The sequence below is a fragment of the Haliotis rubra genome, unplaced genomic scaffold (assembly GCF_003918875.1).
Source record: "Haliotis rubra isolate DU_JTF1 unplaced genomic scaffold, ASM391887v1 Scf493, whole genome shotgun sequence".
NCBI lineage: Eukaryota > Metazoa > Mollusca > Gastropoda > Lepetellida > Haliotidae > Haliotis > Haliotis rubra.
The window spans coordinates 690,533-705,173 of NW_025767183.1; the positions used below are offsets into that span (position 1 = coordinate 690,533).

Genomic DNA, 14,641 nt, shown 5'->3' on the forward strand with positions numbered 1-14,641 from the left:
TTCCAACCTGAAATTACAGGTGTTTGAAGGGGTCGCCTTATGCACAGGGTAGAAGACCTTGCAGACCCTTATCTAGCTGTGTCACTTTCAGGTTCCACTGGCGTTGTCAGCTGGCATGCAGTAGCCACTGATGTTATCAGTAAACTTTGTATTTCATCTGAAATAACTATTCCAAGATCTATTTTGTGGTATAGACTTAAATTGTATTTGAATTCCTTTTTTATACTATTCATTTTCTGCAAATATGGTTTAAACTAGCCTTACCTTTGTCACAATTGTCAAGCCAACTAAAACAGTGACACGAAACTGTCTGTCAAAAGAGAGTCAGAATTAAGCATCAGTTAAATCATGTCAAATGTAACTTCCATGATGTGATATAATGGTTAATTTTTGTTTTATATTTCTTATAAATCATCACCTTTCCAATATTTTCATAAATATACCAGTACTACCCATAAAAAATTTAGACTCACTAGTGTAAATTTAGCCACTAAGTTCTGTCAACTGTTCCAAACTAGATTTTGCAAAATATTCCTCACTGTTTGAAGGTACTCTTTACACATGAACTGATGTGTTTGCAAGACATATTCGTAATATTGGAAAGATTATTGTCATGAGTTCAATAAATGATGAAACACAGTGAAAATTGGCGAATTCTTAACAAAACTTTACACCAAAACGCAGCTGTTCACATGCAAGATATTTGCACATGTTCTTCAGCAATTTGATGCATGATCCTCGTGCAGTTCATCTGCATAAGGTTAGCAGTTGGTTCCCCCAAGTTAAAGAGAATTTCATCTTCAATGTAACTATATATATACACACATAACATACAGTGAGTGCTTTAGGTGAGTCTAAACTTTTGATGGGTAGTATTTAAAGACAAGGGAAGACAAGCATGTTTTTGATTGTGTCCATTAGGGGTATTGCAGAGAATTTTCATATTGCGATATATTGCGATGCGGAAGCGTATATTGCGATATGTATTGCAATATATTGCAAGGATTATTTTTTTAACAAAACGTACTTATAATCGAGTTAATGCTTGATTATAAAGCAAAAACACAACAAAATCACTATGATTGATTAACCTTTTATAAAAACCTTTAATCATGACAAAATAAAAATGTAAGTAACATTTGGCACTAATGAAACAGGGAAAAGAACAATTAAAAAAACGGACATATCCGAAGGTTTCTGAGTGTTAAGAAGTTTTCCGAATGCATGTCAAAATACCGGTTTTCGATCAGCGTATCGCAATACGTATTGTTTTCATGTCTGAACCGGTAAATACCGGTAAACCGGTTATATTGCACAGCCTTAGTGTCCATGCAGGTTATGAATTTCGTACTGGATGCTGGTGTATCCCGAAACTAGTGAGAGAATTGAGGCAAGAGAGCCTGGTGGTGTAAGGTGCTGTTTGTATCTACAGAGAATGACCTTGTGTATTTGGTTTGAGACTTCAGTACTAAACAGTGGAGTGTTAGTTTCTAAATGGGGCTACTTTACTATGTAACATAAGTTAAATTCCATTTTTGTGGAAGTTGCGGTAGCAGAGCGGGTTAGGCGGCTGACTTTGTATGCTGGCGATTAGGTGCCTGACTCTGAGGGTGTGGGTTCCAATCCAGACTGGGACTCAACCCAACAAAAGTACTAGAATCTATCAAGTTTAATGTCCTTTATTGATACCTGAAACTGATGAGTGTGGGTTCAAATCCCTGTTTATTTATCTGTCCCACATCAAACTGACATCTAAAGGAAAACCAAGTTCTATGGATAGTCAACTCAGGTGGGGTTAAGACCTCTCACTTATTCAATCTGTAAGTGATGTAAAGAAAAGACAAATTGTGTAGTTATTGGTAATATTTGATCATATTTGCCATACCTGTGTAGCATTCTGTTTTTGAACTTATCAGTTTTGAAGGTTTACTGTAGTAACTGAAGTTTTAGTGATCTTGTCATCGTTTTTATTCAGTTCATTTTGTTCAGGTTTTTCTACCCATGAATAACGCAAGAAACCTGATGGACCTTAAAGCTCACTCACATTCTGTAATATTGTGTATTTTAGCCAAAGACACCCTCAACATTCTCATTCCGGAGATGAACAAGGTTACCGATGACCAGAAGGGGGAAGGGGAGGATCTGTCAGTAAGTGGAACAATTTGAATTCCTGCACTCGTGTGGGCGGACGAAGTTTCATCTTGCTTGTAAAAGAGTTGAGAGGATTGTTACAGTTCAACTACATGATGCTAATGATGGAACTTGGTCGACACATGTCATCATATCCCAACTGCATAGATCGATGCTCATGCTGTTGATCATTGGATTGTCTGGTCCAGACTTGATTATTTACGGACCGCCGCCATATAGCTGGAATATTGCAGAGTCTGGCGTAAAACTAAATGCACTCACTCACTAATGATGGAATTCTGTTTCAGTTCTTTGATGAAATCAAGATTGAAGATCCTCGGATTTATGAACTTGGGAACAAAGCTGGACAGCCTAGTCCGTATCAGATACTCTGTGAATGCCTTAGACGGTAGGTTTGCGTACAGTAAGCAACAGTTAATGAACTCAGAGGAACCACTAGTTGGTTGTAACCTTAGTTGGTGTTCACATTTTGAGCAAAATATACAGCAAGTGGTCAGGGCAAACATATAAACCAGTTCAGTTTTACAAGTAGGGGTGGCCTAGTGGTTGAAGCGTTCGCTCATCACACCGAAGATCCAGGTTCGATTCCCCACATTGGTACAATGTGTGAAACCTATTTCTGGTGTTCCCTGCCGTGATATTGCTTGGATATTGTTAAAAGCGGCGTAAAACAATACTCACTTACTCACAAGCTTGTTCCACTGTGTTTGAAATTCAAGAGGTCCGTAATGTAAAAGACTTAGGGTACCCAAGTACCTGAAACATCAAGGATTCCAAGAGCCCTTGAATGAGGATCAGAGGTAGCTCATGGTATTTGTTTCTTCATTGGATTTTATGCTACAAATGTGGGAATGTGACCACTTAATTTGTGTAGTTCTCAGAACATATTCAATAAGGTTCCAGTACAGATATTGATGGGGGCGGTGGGGTAACCTTGTAGTTAAAGCGTTCGCTTGTCACACTGAAGACCCGGGTTTGATTCCCCACATGGTTACAATGTGTGAAGCCCATTTCTGGTGGTGTCCCTGCTGTGATATTACTGGAATATTGCTAAAAGCGGCGTGAAACCAAACTCACTCACAGATATTGATGACTCGACTTGCCATTATGGGGATTTCAGGGCAAAACTGTATCCCAACAGGCTGTGGTGATGCTGTTCTTCTATGCAATAAATAATTCAACAATTGCTGGTGTTACCTGAAGTAATGTCCAATCCCTGCATTAATCCCGGAGCTAGTTTAGTCGGAAAGAAACTTGCAGATGTGTGTCGACCCCCACCCCTAACCTTTAGGAGTTGAAATGTTTATCCAACATCCAGCTTTTAAACTGCTTCCTAACTCAAGTATTGTTCAAGGTGGCGTTAAACCAAATTCATTAACACTCCCTTGGGATCTCCTTGTGGGACTAACAGGCATCTTGAATTAGTTCAGCAACTATCTTGTGCAGGGATTTGGTTGACTGAGTTGATCTCTGTAAGACTTCGGTTTACTGGGTTAGCAGGCATCTTAATTTAGTTCAGTAACAATCGTGTGTAGGGATTTGGTTGCCTGGATTAATCTCTGTAAGACTTGGGTTGCCTGGGTTGATCTCTGTAAGACTTGGGTTGCCTGGGTTGATCTCTGTAAGACTTGGGTTGCCTGGGTTGATCTCTGTAAGACTTGGGGTGACTGGGTTGATCTCTGTAAGACTTGGGTTGCCTGGGTTGATCTCTGTAAGACTTGGGTTGCCTGGGTTGATCTCTGTAAGACACGGGTTGCCTGGGTTGATCTCTGTAAGACTTGGGTTGACTGGGTTGATCTCTGTAAGACTTGGGGTGACTGGGTTGATCTCTGTAAGACTTGGGGTGACTGGGTTGTGACTGGGTTGATCTCTGTAAGACTTGACTGGGTTGATCTCTGTAAGACTTGGGGTGACTGGGTTGATCTCTGTAAGACTTGGGGTGACTGGGTTGATCTCTGTAAGACTTGGGGTGACTGGGTTGATCTCTGTAAGACTTGGGGTGACTGGGTTGATCTCTGTAAGACTTGGGGTGACTGGGTTGATCTCTGTAAGACTTGGGGTGACTGGGTTGATCTCTGTAAGACTTGGGGTGACTGGGTTGATCTCTGTAAGACTTGGGGTGACTGGGTTGATCTCTGTAAGACTTGGGGGTGACTAAGACTTGGGGGACTGGGTTGATCTCTGTAAGACTTGGGGTGACTGGGTTGATCTCTGTAAGACTTGGGGGTGACTGGGTTGATCTCTGTAAGACTTGGGGTGACTGGGTTGATCTCTGTAAGACTTGGGGTGACTGGGTTGATCTCTGTAAGACTTGGGGTGACTGGGTTGATCTCTGTAAGACTTTGGGGTGACTGGGTTGTTCTCTGTAAGACTTGGGGTGACTGGGTTGATCTCTGTAAGACTTGGGGTGACTGGGTTGATCTCTGTAAGACTTGGGGTGACTGGGTTGATCTCTGTAAGACTTGGGGTGACTGGGTTGATCTCTGTAAGACTTGGGGTGACTGGGTTGATCTCTGTAAGACTTTGGGGGTGACTTGGGTTGATCTCTGTAAGACTTGGGGTGACTGGGTTGATCTCTGTAAGACTTGGGGTGACTGGGTTGATCTCTGTAAGACTTGGGGTGACTGGGTTGATCTCTGTAAGACTTGGGGTGACTGGGTTGATCTCTGTAAGACTTGGGGTGACTGGGTTGATCTCTGTAAGACTTGGGGTGACTGGGTTGATCTCTGTAAGACTTGGGGTGACTGGGTTGATCTCTGTAAGACTTGGGGTGACTGGGTTGATCTCTGTAAGACTTGGGGTGACTGGGTTGATCTCTGTAAGACTTGGGGTGACTGGGTTGATCTCTGTAAGACTTTGGGGTGACTGGGTTGATCTCTGTAAGACTTGGGGTGACTGGGTTGATCTCTGCAAGACTTGGGGTGACTGGGTTGATCTCTGTAAGACTTGGGGTGACTGGGTTGATCTCTGTAAGACTTGGGGTGACTGGGTTGATCTCTGTAAGACTTGGGGTGACTGGGGATCTCTGTAAGACTTGGGATGACTGGGTTGATCTCTGTAAGACTTGGGGTGACTGGGTTGATCTCTGTAAGACTTGGGGTGACTGGGTTGATCTCTGTAAGACTTGGGGTGACTGGGTTGATCTCTGTAAGACCTGGGTGACTGGGTTGATCTCTGTAAGACTTGGGGTGACTGGGTTGATCTCTGTAAGACCTGTGACTGGGTGACTAAGACTTGGAGTGACTGTTGATCTCTGTAAGACTTGGGGTGACTGGGTTGATCTCTGTAAGACTTGGGGTGACTGGGTTGATCTCTGTAAGACTTGGGATGACTGGGTTGATCTCTGTAAGACTTGGGTTGACAGGGTTGATCTCTGTAAGACTTGGGGTGACAGGGTTGATCTCTGTAAGACTTGGGATGACTGGGTTGATCTCTGTAAGACTTGGGGTGACAGGGTTGATCTCTGTAAGACTTGGAGTGACTGGGTTGATCTCTGTAAAACTTGGAGTGACTGGGTTGATCTCTGTAAGACATGGGCTGCCTGGGTTGATTTCTGTAAGACTTGGGCTCCCTGTGTTGGTCTCTGTAAGCCTTGTGATGACTGGGTTGATCTCTGTAAGACTTGGGTTGCCTGGGTTGATCTCTGTAAGACTTGGGATGACTGGGTTGATCTCTGTAAGACTTGGGTTGCCTGGGTTGATCTCTGTAAGACTTGGGTTGCCTGGGTTGATCTCTGTAAGACTTGGGATGACTGGGTTGATCTCTGTAAGACTTGGGATGACTGGGTTAGCAGGCATCTTAATTTAGTTCAGTAACTATCGTGTGTAAGACTTGGGTAACTGTTCCAGGAACTACGGTCTGGGTGAGACCCACTGTGAGATGGAGATGAAGCAACTCAAGCATCAGAAGAGTGAGTTCACCATGACCGTCGGCAAACACACAGCAACAGTAAGTGAAGCAAGACATTCAGTAGGCATTTCTGTCTCCATGTTTGTGTGCTTATTAATGAATAACCTGGTGGCAGACCTATGTGTTGAACAGAGTTGCGTCCCTTAGCAAGAACAGAAACCTGTGTGAGTTCGAATCTTGATTTGCCCTGGTTAGGTTTTTAGGTTTGTCAGCACCATTGCCATGATCATGATTATTTAGGAGATAAACTTACTGCATTGGAAACTCAGAGGTATATAACAAAATCATAATAGCTCTAAATTTGATTTGAAACCAAACGCTTAGAGTAATTTTCCAACGCAATACGTTTATCTCCATCCTACCATAACTGCGTTAAGATTTAAAAACATACACAGTGTGTTGGAAAATCAGAGGTATATAACGTGATTATATACCTCTGAATGACTTTGATTAACCAATCACAATCCAGTATTTACTGAAGTCATGGTAGAATTTTGGTTTGTTTGTTGTTAACACCAAACTCAGCAATATTCGAGCTATGTGTCGATGCTCATGCTTAAACTAGAGTGGTTAACCTGCATCACTTCAGGCTTTTCTTTTCAAGATATAACTGGAATGCTGTTTAAAACAGTGTTAAACTCAACTGGCTAACTCAGTAATCTCGAAGAGTTTTCTTGTGGTGAGCCTTATGAAAAATCTCATAGGCCTTGGTATTTCAACATCCTACTTTAAAAGCAGGAAAAGAAAACATCATTGTTTCAAGAAAACATTCTTGTTTCAAGAAAACATCATTTTTTCATGTTCATGTTTCCACAGCTCTGAAGGATCCTGCTTACTTGATTTTAAGAATGCTCTTTGATCATTACCGAAATATTGCGATAGGACACTGCTTGGAGTTTGATCAACATTCTTGTGTTCTTGGAGTTTGATCAACATTCTTGTGTTTTTTTTTAGTTTGATGAATGTTCTTGTGTATTTGAGTGTAATCCATACTGTTGCAATCTTTTGCAGGTGATTGCTAAGAATAAACGAGATGGGAAACAGAGAGCTGCTCAAGCCATACTTCAGGTATAGTCCTGTCATGAGCAGTTTGGGTCAAAATTCCCTACACTAGAAATGATGCACCTTTCTGTCTTTGAGATTTTCATTATCATATACTTTATTCTTGTATTTAAGCCAGATTACTACATTTGTTTATAGCACTAAACTATTTACAAACCTGTGAAGGTCCAGGTTAGAATGTACCTTCATAACCCATGCTTGTCGTAAGAGGCGATTAACGGGATTGGGTGGTCAGGCTCGCTGACTTGGTTGACACATGTCATCGTATCCCAATTGCGCAGATCAGTGCTCATGCTGTTGATCACTGGATTGTCTGGTCCAGATTTAATTATTTACAGACGGCCGCCATATAGCTGGAATATTGCTGAGTGCGGCTTAAACTAAACTAACTCACTCACTCACTTAATCCACCTGATCATAGACTCAGTTGTTTCAATAGCAGCCTTCTACATGCAACTGTCACCTTCCCCCCACATCTTAGGTAGCACTGTCAGGTTGGGCTGAATGTAATTACAGACCTATTAACTTGACTGACATTAGAGACAATGTACAGTTGCTGTAATCTTTGTTAAACCCTTCTCACTCGGTGTTTAATTGAAGAAATCTAACCACTACAAAAGTGAACTTCTTATTTTCACCGTATAATAAATGTCAGGTGTGTGTAACCAGCATTTTTTCAGAGGTGGATTCAGGATTTTGAAACTGGGGTTTCCACTTTGTCCATTTCTCTACGACGGGTGGGGTCCACCCAAAATACTACCCTGCATATACTCAGTATATACACAGATACTAATTTTCTTTAAAAACCAAATCCACATGTAATGATGGTATTGAAAAAAATCATCAGGACTTAAGTGGAGAAAGCGATCTTAGTGCTACGATGATCGTAACTCTCATACCCTAAGAAAGTGCTATGATCACTTTACACCCAGACGTAAATGAAAAGTGAACTTGGCATCCAGTTAACCAAGCGTTTCTTTCAACAACATGTCTGGCTGTTTCAGAAACTGCATTCCCATGTGACCAGCTGGGGTTCTCTACTGAGACTTTACGGAAAATGTTCAGAAAAATATTTTGCGGAGAAGGTAAGAGTTGCCTAATGTTTCTGGGAACCTTTTTGTAAGCTGGTCAGAAGACATGAATGTGGAGAATAGGATGTCTTCTGTCAACCATTAATCTGAACATGTGAATACAGCCATGCCAAGAAAAAATGTAAATGCTGCTAAAGTTCTGTGCAAATCTGAGCAAACTCTGGAGGAAATTATTTGTCTTAGCTCTGACTTGCCTTGAAAAGCTACCATCCTTTCCGGGTAATCATGGTAATATATATTAGGAATCAGTACACATATGTAGATGTAACCATCGGAAGATTGTTTTGTTGTTGTACAATTTGGGAGTAACACCAGTGGTATAATATAAATATTGCTGCTGGGACTGACTTGATTTACCTGTGGGGGCACTAAACCGATGTTTGTGTATCCAATGCCCTGACATTACATGCCTTGGGTGTTGACAGTCCACTTTGGCTGTTTCCAGAAAGACGAAATGAATATCAATGAGCTCCAAGCTCAGGTGAAAGCAAACCGTCCAAACAATGCCATTCTCGACAAACTGAAGGAAGAAATGACCAGACTACACACGCAGAGGGTGAGTGGCATCTTGGTACATGTGGGAAGACTTTCTTCTGTATGCATATGGGCAAGTCACTTCAAGCAAGGTCTCATTTCTCCAGTCCTCAGTCGCCAGTACTCAGGCCCCAAATCTCAGTTCCAAGTATCCCCAACCCACTTTCCCGTACCCAGTACCATGTCCTCAGTAGCCGTACCTAAATCTCAGTTCCAGGTACCCCCTACCAACTTTCCAGTACTCAGTACCATGTCCTCAGCACCCAGTAGCCAAATCTCAGATCCAAGTACCCCCAACCCACTTTCCCGTATCCAATACCATGTCCTCAGTACCCAGTACCCAAATCTCAGTTCCAAGTACCCCCAACCCACTTTCCAATACTCAGTACCATGTCCTCAGTACCCAAATCTCAGTTCCATGTACCCCCAACCAACTTTCCCGTACCCAGTACCATGTCCTCAGTACCCAGTACCCAAATCTCAGTTCAAAGTACCCCCAACCAACTTTCCAGTACTCAGTACCATGTCCTCAGTACCCAGTACCCAAATCTCAGTTCAAAGTACTCCCAACCCACTTTCCAGTACTCAGTACCATGTACTCAGTACCCAGTACCCAAATCTCAGTTCCAAGTACCCCAACCCACTTTCCAGTACTCAGTACCATGTCCTCAGTACCCAGTACCCAAATCTCAGTTCCAAGTATTCCCCCCAACGGTACCTAGTACGGTTTCCGGTTCATGTCTTTCCAGTACCATGTCCTCATGTACCCAGTACCCAAATCTCAGTTCCAAGTACCCCCAACCAACTTTCCAGTACCCAGTACCATGTCCTCAGTACCCAGTACCCAAATCTCAGTTCCAAGTACCCCCAACCCACTTTCCAGTATTCAGTACCATGTCCTCAGTACCCAGTACCCAAATCTCAGTTCCAAGTACTCCCAACCCACTTTCCAGTACTCAGTACTATGTACTCAGTACCCAGTACCCAAATCTCAGTTCCAAGTACTCCCAACACACTTTCCAGTACTCAGTACCATGTACCCAGTACCCAAATCTCAGTTCCAAGTACTCCCAACTACTTTCCCATACCTAATACCATGTCCTCAGTACCCAGTACCCAAATCTTAGTTCCAAGTACCCCCAACCCACTTTCCAGTATTCAATACCATGTCCTCAGTACCCAGTACCCAAATCTCAGTTCCAAGTACCCCCAACCAACTTTCCAGTACCCAGTACCATGTCCTCAGTACCCAGTACCCAAATCTCAGTTCCAAGTACCCCCAACCAACTTTCCAGTATTCAGTACCATGTCCTCAGTACCCAGTACCCAAATCTCAGTTCCAAGTACTCCCAACCCACTTTCCCATACTAGTACCATGTCCTCAGTACCCAGTACCCAAATCTCAGTTCCAAGTACCCCCAACCCACTTTCCAGTACCAGTACCATGTCCTGAAAGTACCCAGTACCTAAATCTCAGTTCCAAGTACTCCCAACCAACTTTCCAGTACCCAGTACCATGTCCTCAGTACCTAGTACCCAAATCTCAGTTCCAAGTACCCTCCTAATCCACTTTCCAGTATTCAGTACCATGTCCTCAGTACCCAGTACCCAAATCTCAGTTCCAAGTACTCCCAACCCACTTTCCAGTACTCAGTCCTCATGTACCCAGTACCTAAATCTAGTTCCAAGTACACCCAACCAAGTTTCCGGTACCCAGTACCATATCTTCATTACCCAATACCCAAATCTCAGTTCCAAGTCCCCCCAACCCACTTTCCTGTACCCAGTACCATGTCCTCAGTACCCAGTACCCAAATATCTGTTTCAAGTACCCCAACCCACTTACCAGTACCCAGTACCAACATCTCAGTTCCAAGTACTCCCAACCCACTTTCCAGTACCATGTCCTCAGTACCATGTACCCAGTACCCAAATCTCAGTTCCAAGTACTCCCAACTACTTTCCCATACCTAATACCATGTCCTAAGTACCCATTACCCAAATCTCAGTTCCAAGTACCCCCAACCCACTTTCCAGTATCCAATACCATGTCCTCAGTACCCAGTACCCAAATCTCAGTTCCAAGTACCCCCAACCCACTTTCCCGTATCCAATACCATGTCCTCAGTACCCAGTATCCAAATCTCAGTTCCAAGTACCCCCAATCCACTTTCCAATACTCAGTACCATGTCCTCAGTACCCAAATCTCAGTTCCATGTACCCCCAACCAACTTTCCCGTACCCAGTACCATGTCCTCAGGACCCAGTACCCAAATATCAGTTCCAAGTACCCTAACCAACTTTTCCTCCTGCATGTACCCAGTACCATGTCCTCAGGACCCAGTACCCAAATCTCAGTTCCAAGTATCCCCTACCCACTTTCCAGTACCATGTCCTCACTACCCGTACCTAAATCTCAGTTCAAAGTACACCCAACCCACTTTCCAGTACCCAGTACCATATCTTCAGTACCCAATACCCAAATCTCAGTTCCAAGTACCCCCAACCCACTTTCCTGTACCCAGTACCATTTCCTCAGTACCCAGTACCCAAATGTCTGTTTTAAGTACCCCAACCCACTTACCAGTACCCAGTACCATGTCCTCAGTACCCAGTACCCAAATCTCAGATCCAAGTACCCCAAACCCACTTTCCCGTACCCAGAACCATGTCTTCTGCTTCCAATACCTAGTACCAACATCTCAGTTTCAAGTGCTCCCAACCCACTTTCCAGTACCATGTCCTCTGTACCCAGTACCCAGTACCCAAATCTCAGTTCCAAGTACCCCAAACCCACTTCGCTGTCCCCAGCCCTCAGTCCTCAGTACCCAATACCCAAATCTCAGTTCAAAGTACCCCTAACCCACTTTCCCGTACCCAGTACCATGTCCTCAGTACTGAGTACCGAAAACCTCAGTACCCAGTACCGAAATCTCAGTTCCAAGTACCCAAACCCACTTTTTCGTACCCAGTACCATGTCCTCAGTACCCAGTAGCCAAATCTCAGTTCCAAGGACCCCCAACCCACTTTCCAGTACTCAGTACCATGTCCTCAGTACCCAGTCCCAAATCTCAGTTCCAAGTACCCCAAACACACTTTCCCATACCCAGTACCATGTCCTCAATTCTTCGGCACCCAGTCTCCAGTCTCATCTCCAGTCCCAGGCCTCAGCCTCTTATACCCCAATACCCTATCTCTAATCGCCAGTTTCATCTCCAGTCTACTCTGTCTTCCCAAGTCATTCGTTCTCTTGTGTTTTGCTTCCAGTGCCAAATCCCAGGGTCCAATCCAAATAACTCCAAAGTCAATTAATCCAACATCACCTCGCTGAATTCTCAAGCCAGATTTTGTTATATGAATACACCATGCCATTTAGAAAGTGGTCAAATGTAATGGTCTGACTTTGCGTTCTGGCAATTTGGTGCCTTAGTCTGAGAGTGTGGGTTTGAGTCCTGGATAGTACCCCAGAAAGAACCAGAATCTGATCTTTTCCGAAAAAGTGTGTCCAAATATAACAATTGTAAAAGGTAATAATTGTGACTATAATATACAACATTTGCATACTCACCATTTCGCACAATTTTACATTTTAAATTCTATTTAATCTGTGGGCACAATGTGTTAAGCCCATTTCTGGTGTCCCCTGCCGTGATATTGCTGGAATATTGCTAAAAGCGGCGTAAAACTAAACTCAGTCAGTCAGTCAGTCAGTCTATTTAATCTGACTTTTATTGCTTGCAGGGGGCCATCCAATCCAAGGGCAAACTGCGTGTGGAGACCACCGAGCTGCCAGCCAAAGTTCCCAGCCTGGACTTATAAACCTGTGTCTTATCTTTCACTGCCAGTACAACCCACTGAGAGAACATATTCCTGTTTTATGCAATTAGTCTCTTTTATATGCCATTTTGTTGCATAATGTGAATAATCATTTTGCAGAAGTGGACTGTCATATTGTTGGTGCCAAATTTGCTTTTACATACCTACGATAACACATTCAGAGAAGATATGAGGAACTGGGGAAGAAAACAGAAGAACCTGGCGACTCTGGACTCCCCAGAAATAACAGGTCACCTGATAAAGTAAACTTTGAAATCACAAATGATGCATCTAAGTCTCAGGATCCAGGGTCTAGACAAATGTGACTTCATGGAAAAATATCAGTATATTCAGAGATTTTGTCTGGTATTTTAAAAGTGTTCCTACCTAATAGTCTCACCAGTTATAATCTCTGGTACTTTTCTGAAGACTGAGTAGAATCTGTATGGTTCAAATCATTTATCATTTTGATAACCCAGTTCCCCAGCACTACATGGTATTTCACTAAGCTCCAGGGGCATGGTGCCCCAGGTGTCCGAAGTGTCGTAATATGTTGTGCACAGTTGCGTCCCTTGAGTTTGCCAGGAACCTGTGATTGTGGGTTTGACTCCGGGTTTGCCCTGATTATGTTTTTGTGTTTGTCATCACCAAATCTGTGCTTGAGGGTATCAGCGAGGGGTATCCTCCCTCATGCACTATGTTGAGGGCACGGATACCACTGAAATCCTGTTACCAACTTGACTCACTCATTAAGTATGGGGGCGGTGGGCTAGCTTAGTGGTTGAGGCGTTCGCTCGTCGCGCTGAAGACCTGGGTTCACTTCCCTGCATGGGTACTATGTTTGAAGCCCATTTCTCATGTCCCTTGCTGTGATATTGCTGGAATATTGCTAAAAGCAGCCTAAAACCATTCTCACTCACTCACTCAATACGTATGACCTCTTGTGAAACAGACCGCCACCATATAGCTGGAATATTGCTGAGTGCAGCAAAAATTAAACTCACTCACTCACTCTTGTGAAACACCCAATGTAGGGTTCCTGGTTAAAAACATACTGAGAGAGCCATGAAGTTAATTGTTGGTCAGACTTCGTGACTTGGTAGCAGGTCGCTGAGAGAATCATTGCTCATAATATCAGTCTCTGGTTTGTTATTGCGAGGACCAAATATTGGCTGGCTACCATCATACAGCTGGAATACATTACTATCAGTCGTGTAACACTGACTGGAGTGTTTTCTTGCTGATTGAAATATTGGACGAGTAAGAAAGTCGCTGATTCAGCCTTTTTGACGTGGATGCAGTAAATGAATTCATGATATAAGCATATATACTCAACAAAACTAGTTAGGGACCACCCCAATATTCAATATTTAACTATTATATGGATCATAATATGAACTATTGAATACTTGAATATTGAATATTGAAAATTGGGATGGTCCTTAACTTTTGTTGTTGAGTATAGGTATATTAAAGTTGAATCTGTGTTAATTCTAACTGGCGATGTTATTTTGTGATGTTGTATATCATGAGTATTTAAGATTACAGTGAGAGTGAAATCCAGTCCATCTTGCTATGTTTCCCAGGATACAGGGTTTGATTGAAGGGAGTTAAAGCTGACAAACCAAAATAAGCCCAAGCAGAACAATTCCACAGATGTTTCAGTAGCCTCCTTCCAGGAATCAATAATCTCTAAGGGAGATATCATGATCAGATGCTGATATTCTAAATCTCAATTTTTCACCATTTTGCCTGCTGAGGAATCCAAGATAAATCTCTGTCCTAGAAACATGCTTTCTTCCATGGAAACCTATTTGTATCAATTTGCCATGTTTTATAACATCCATGAGGCATCTTGTACACAGCAGGTTCCATATACAATGAAAAAACATTAGGCTGTGAGAATATGGAATTGTTTCTGATCCCTGTACAAGTTCTGTGTGTGTGAAGTGTTTGCTTTTTTAGTTTAGTCAGTAGTTTTGTGGGTCATATATTTGGGTTAAAAATCTAGTTTTGATATTAGTTCTACACGGACGTCAAGATTGTACAGATATTAACTAAAGAGGAACTTTTTTC

General features: G+C 42.8%; 1 protein-coding gene across 1 annotated transcript in view; it reads left to right on the forward strand.

Moving 5' to 3' along the window:
* LOC124291508 (microprocessor complex subunit DGCR8-like) overlaps positions 1-13,377 on the forward strand; it is a 35,999-nt gene extending 22,622 nt beyond the window's left edge. Inside the window, 7 exon segments of the mRNA XM_046728495.1 lie at positions 2,069-2,148; positions 2,439-2,539; positions 6,000-6,099; positions 7,072-7,128; positions 8,127-8,207; positions 8,659-8,769; positions 12,491-13,377. Coding sequence (XP_046584451.1) covers positions 2,069-2,148; positions 2,439-2,539; positions 6,000-6,099; positions 7,072-7,128; positions 8,127-8,207; positions 8,659-8,769; positions 12,491-12,568 — 608 coding nt within the window. The 3' untranslated portion in view covers positions 12,569-13,377.
* Positions 13,378-14,641: the final 1,264 nt, after the last annotated feature.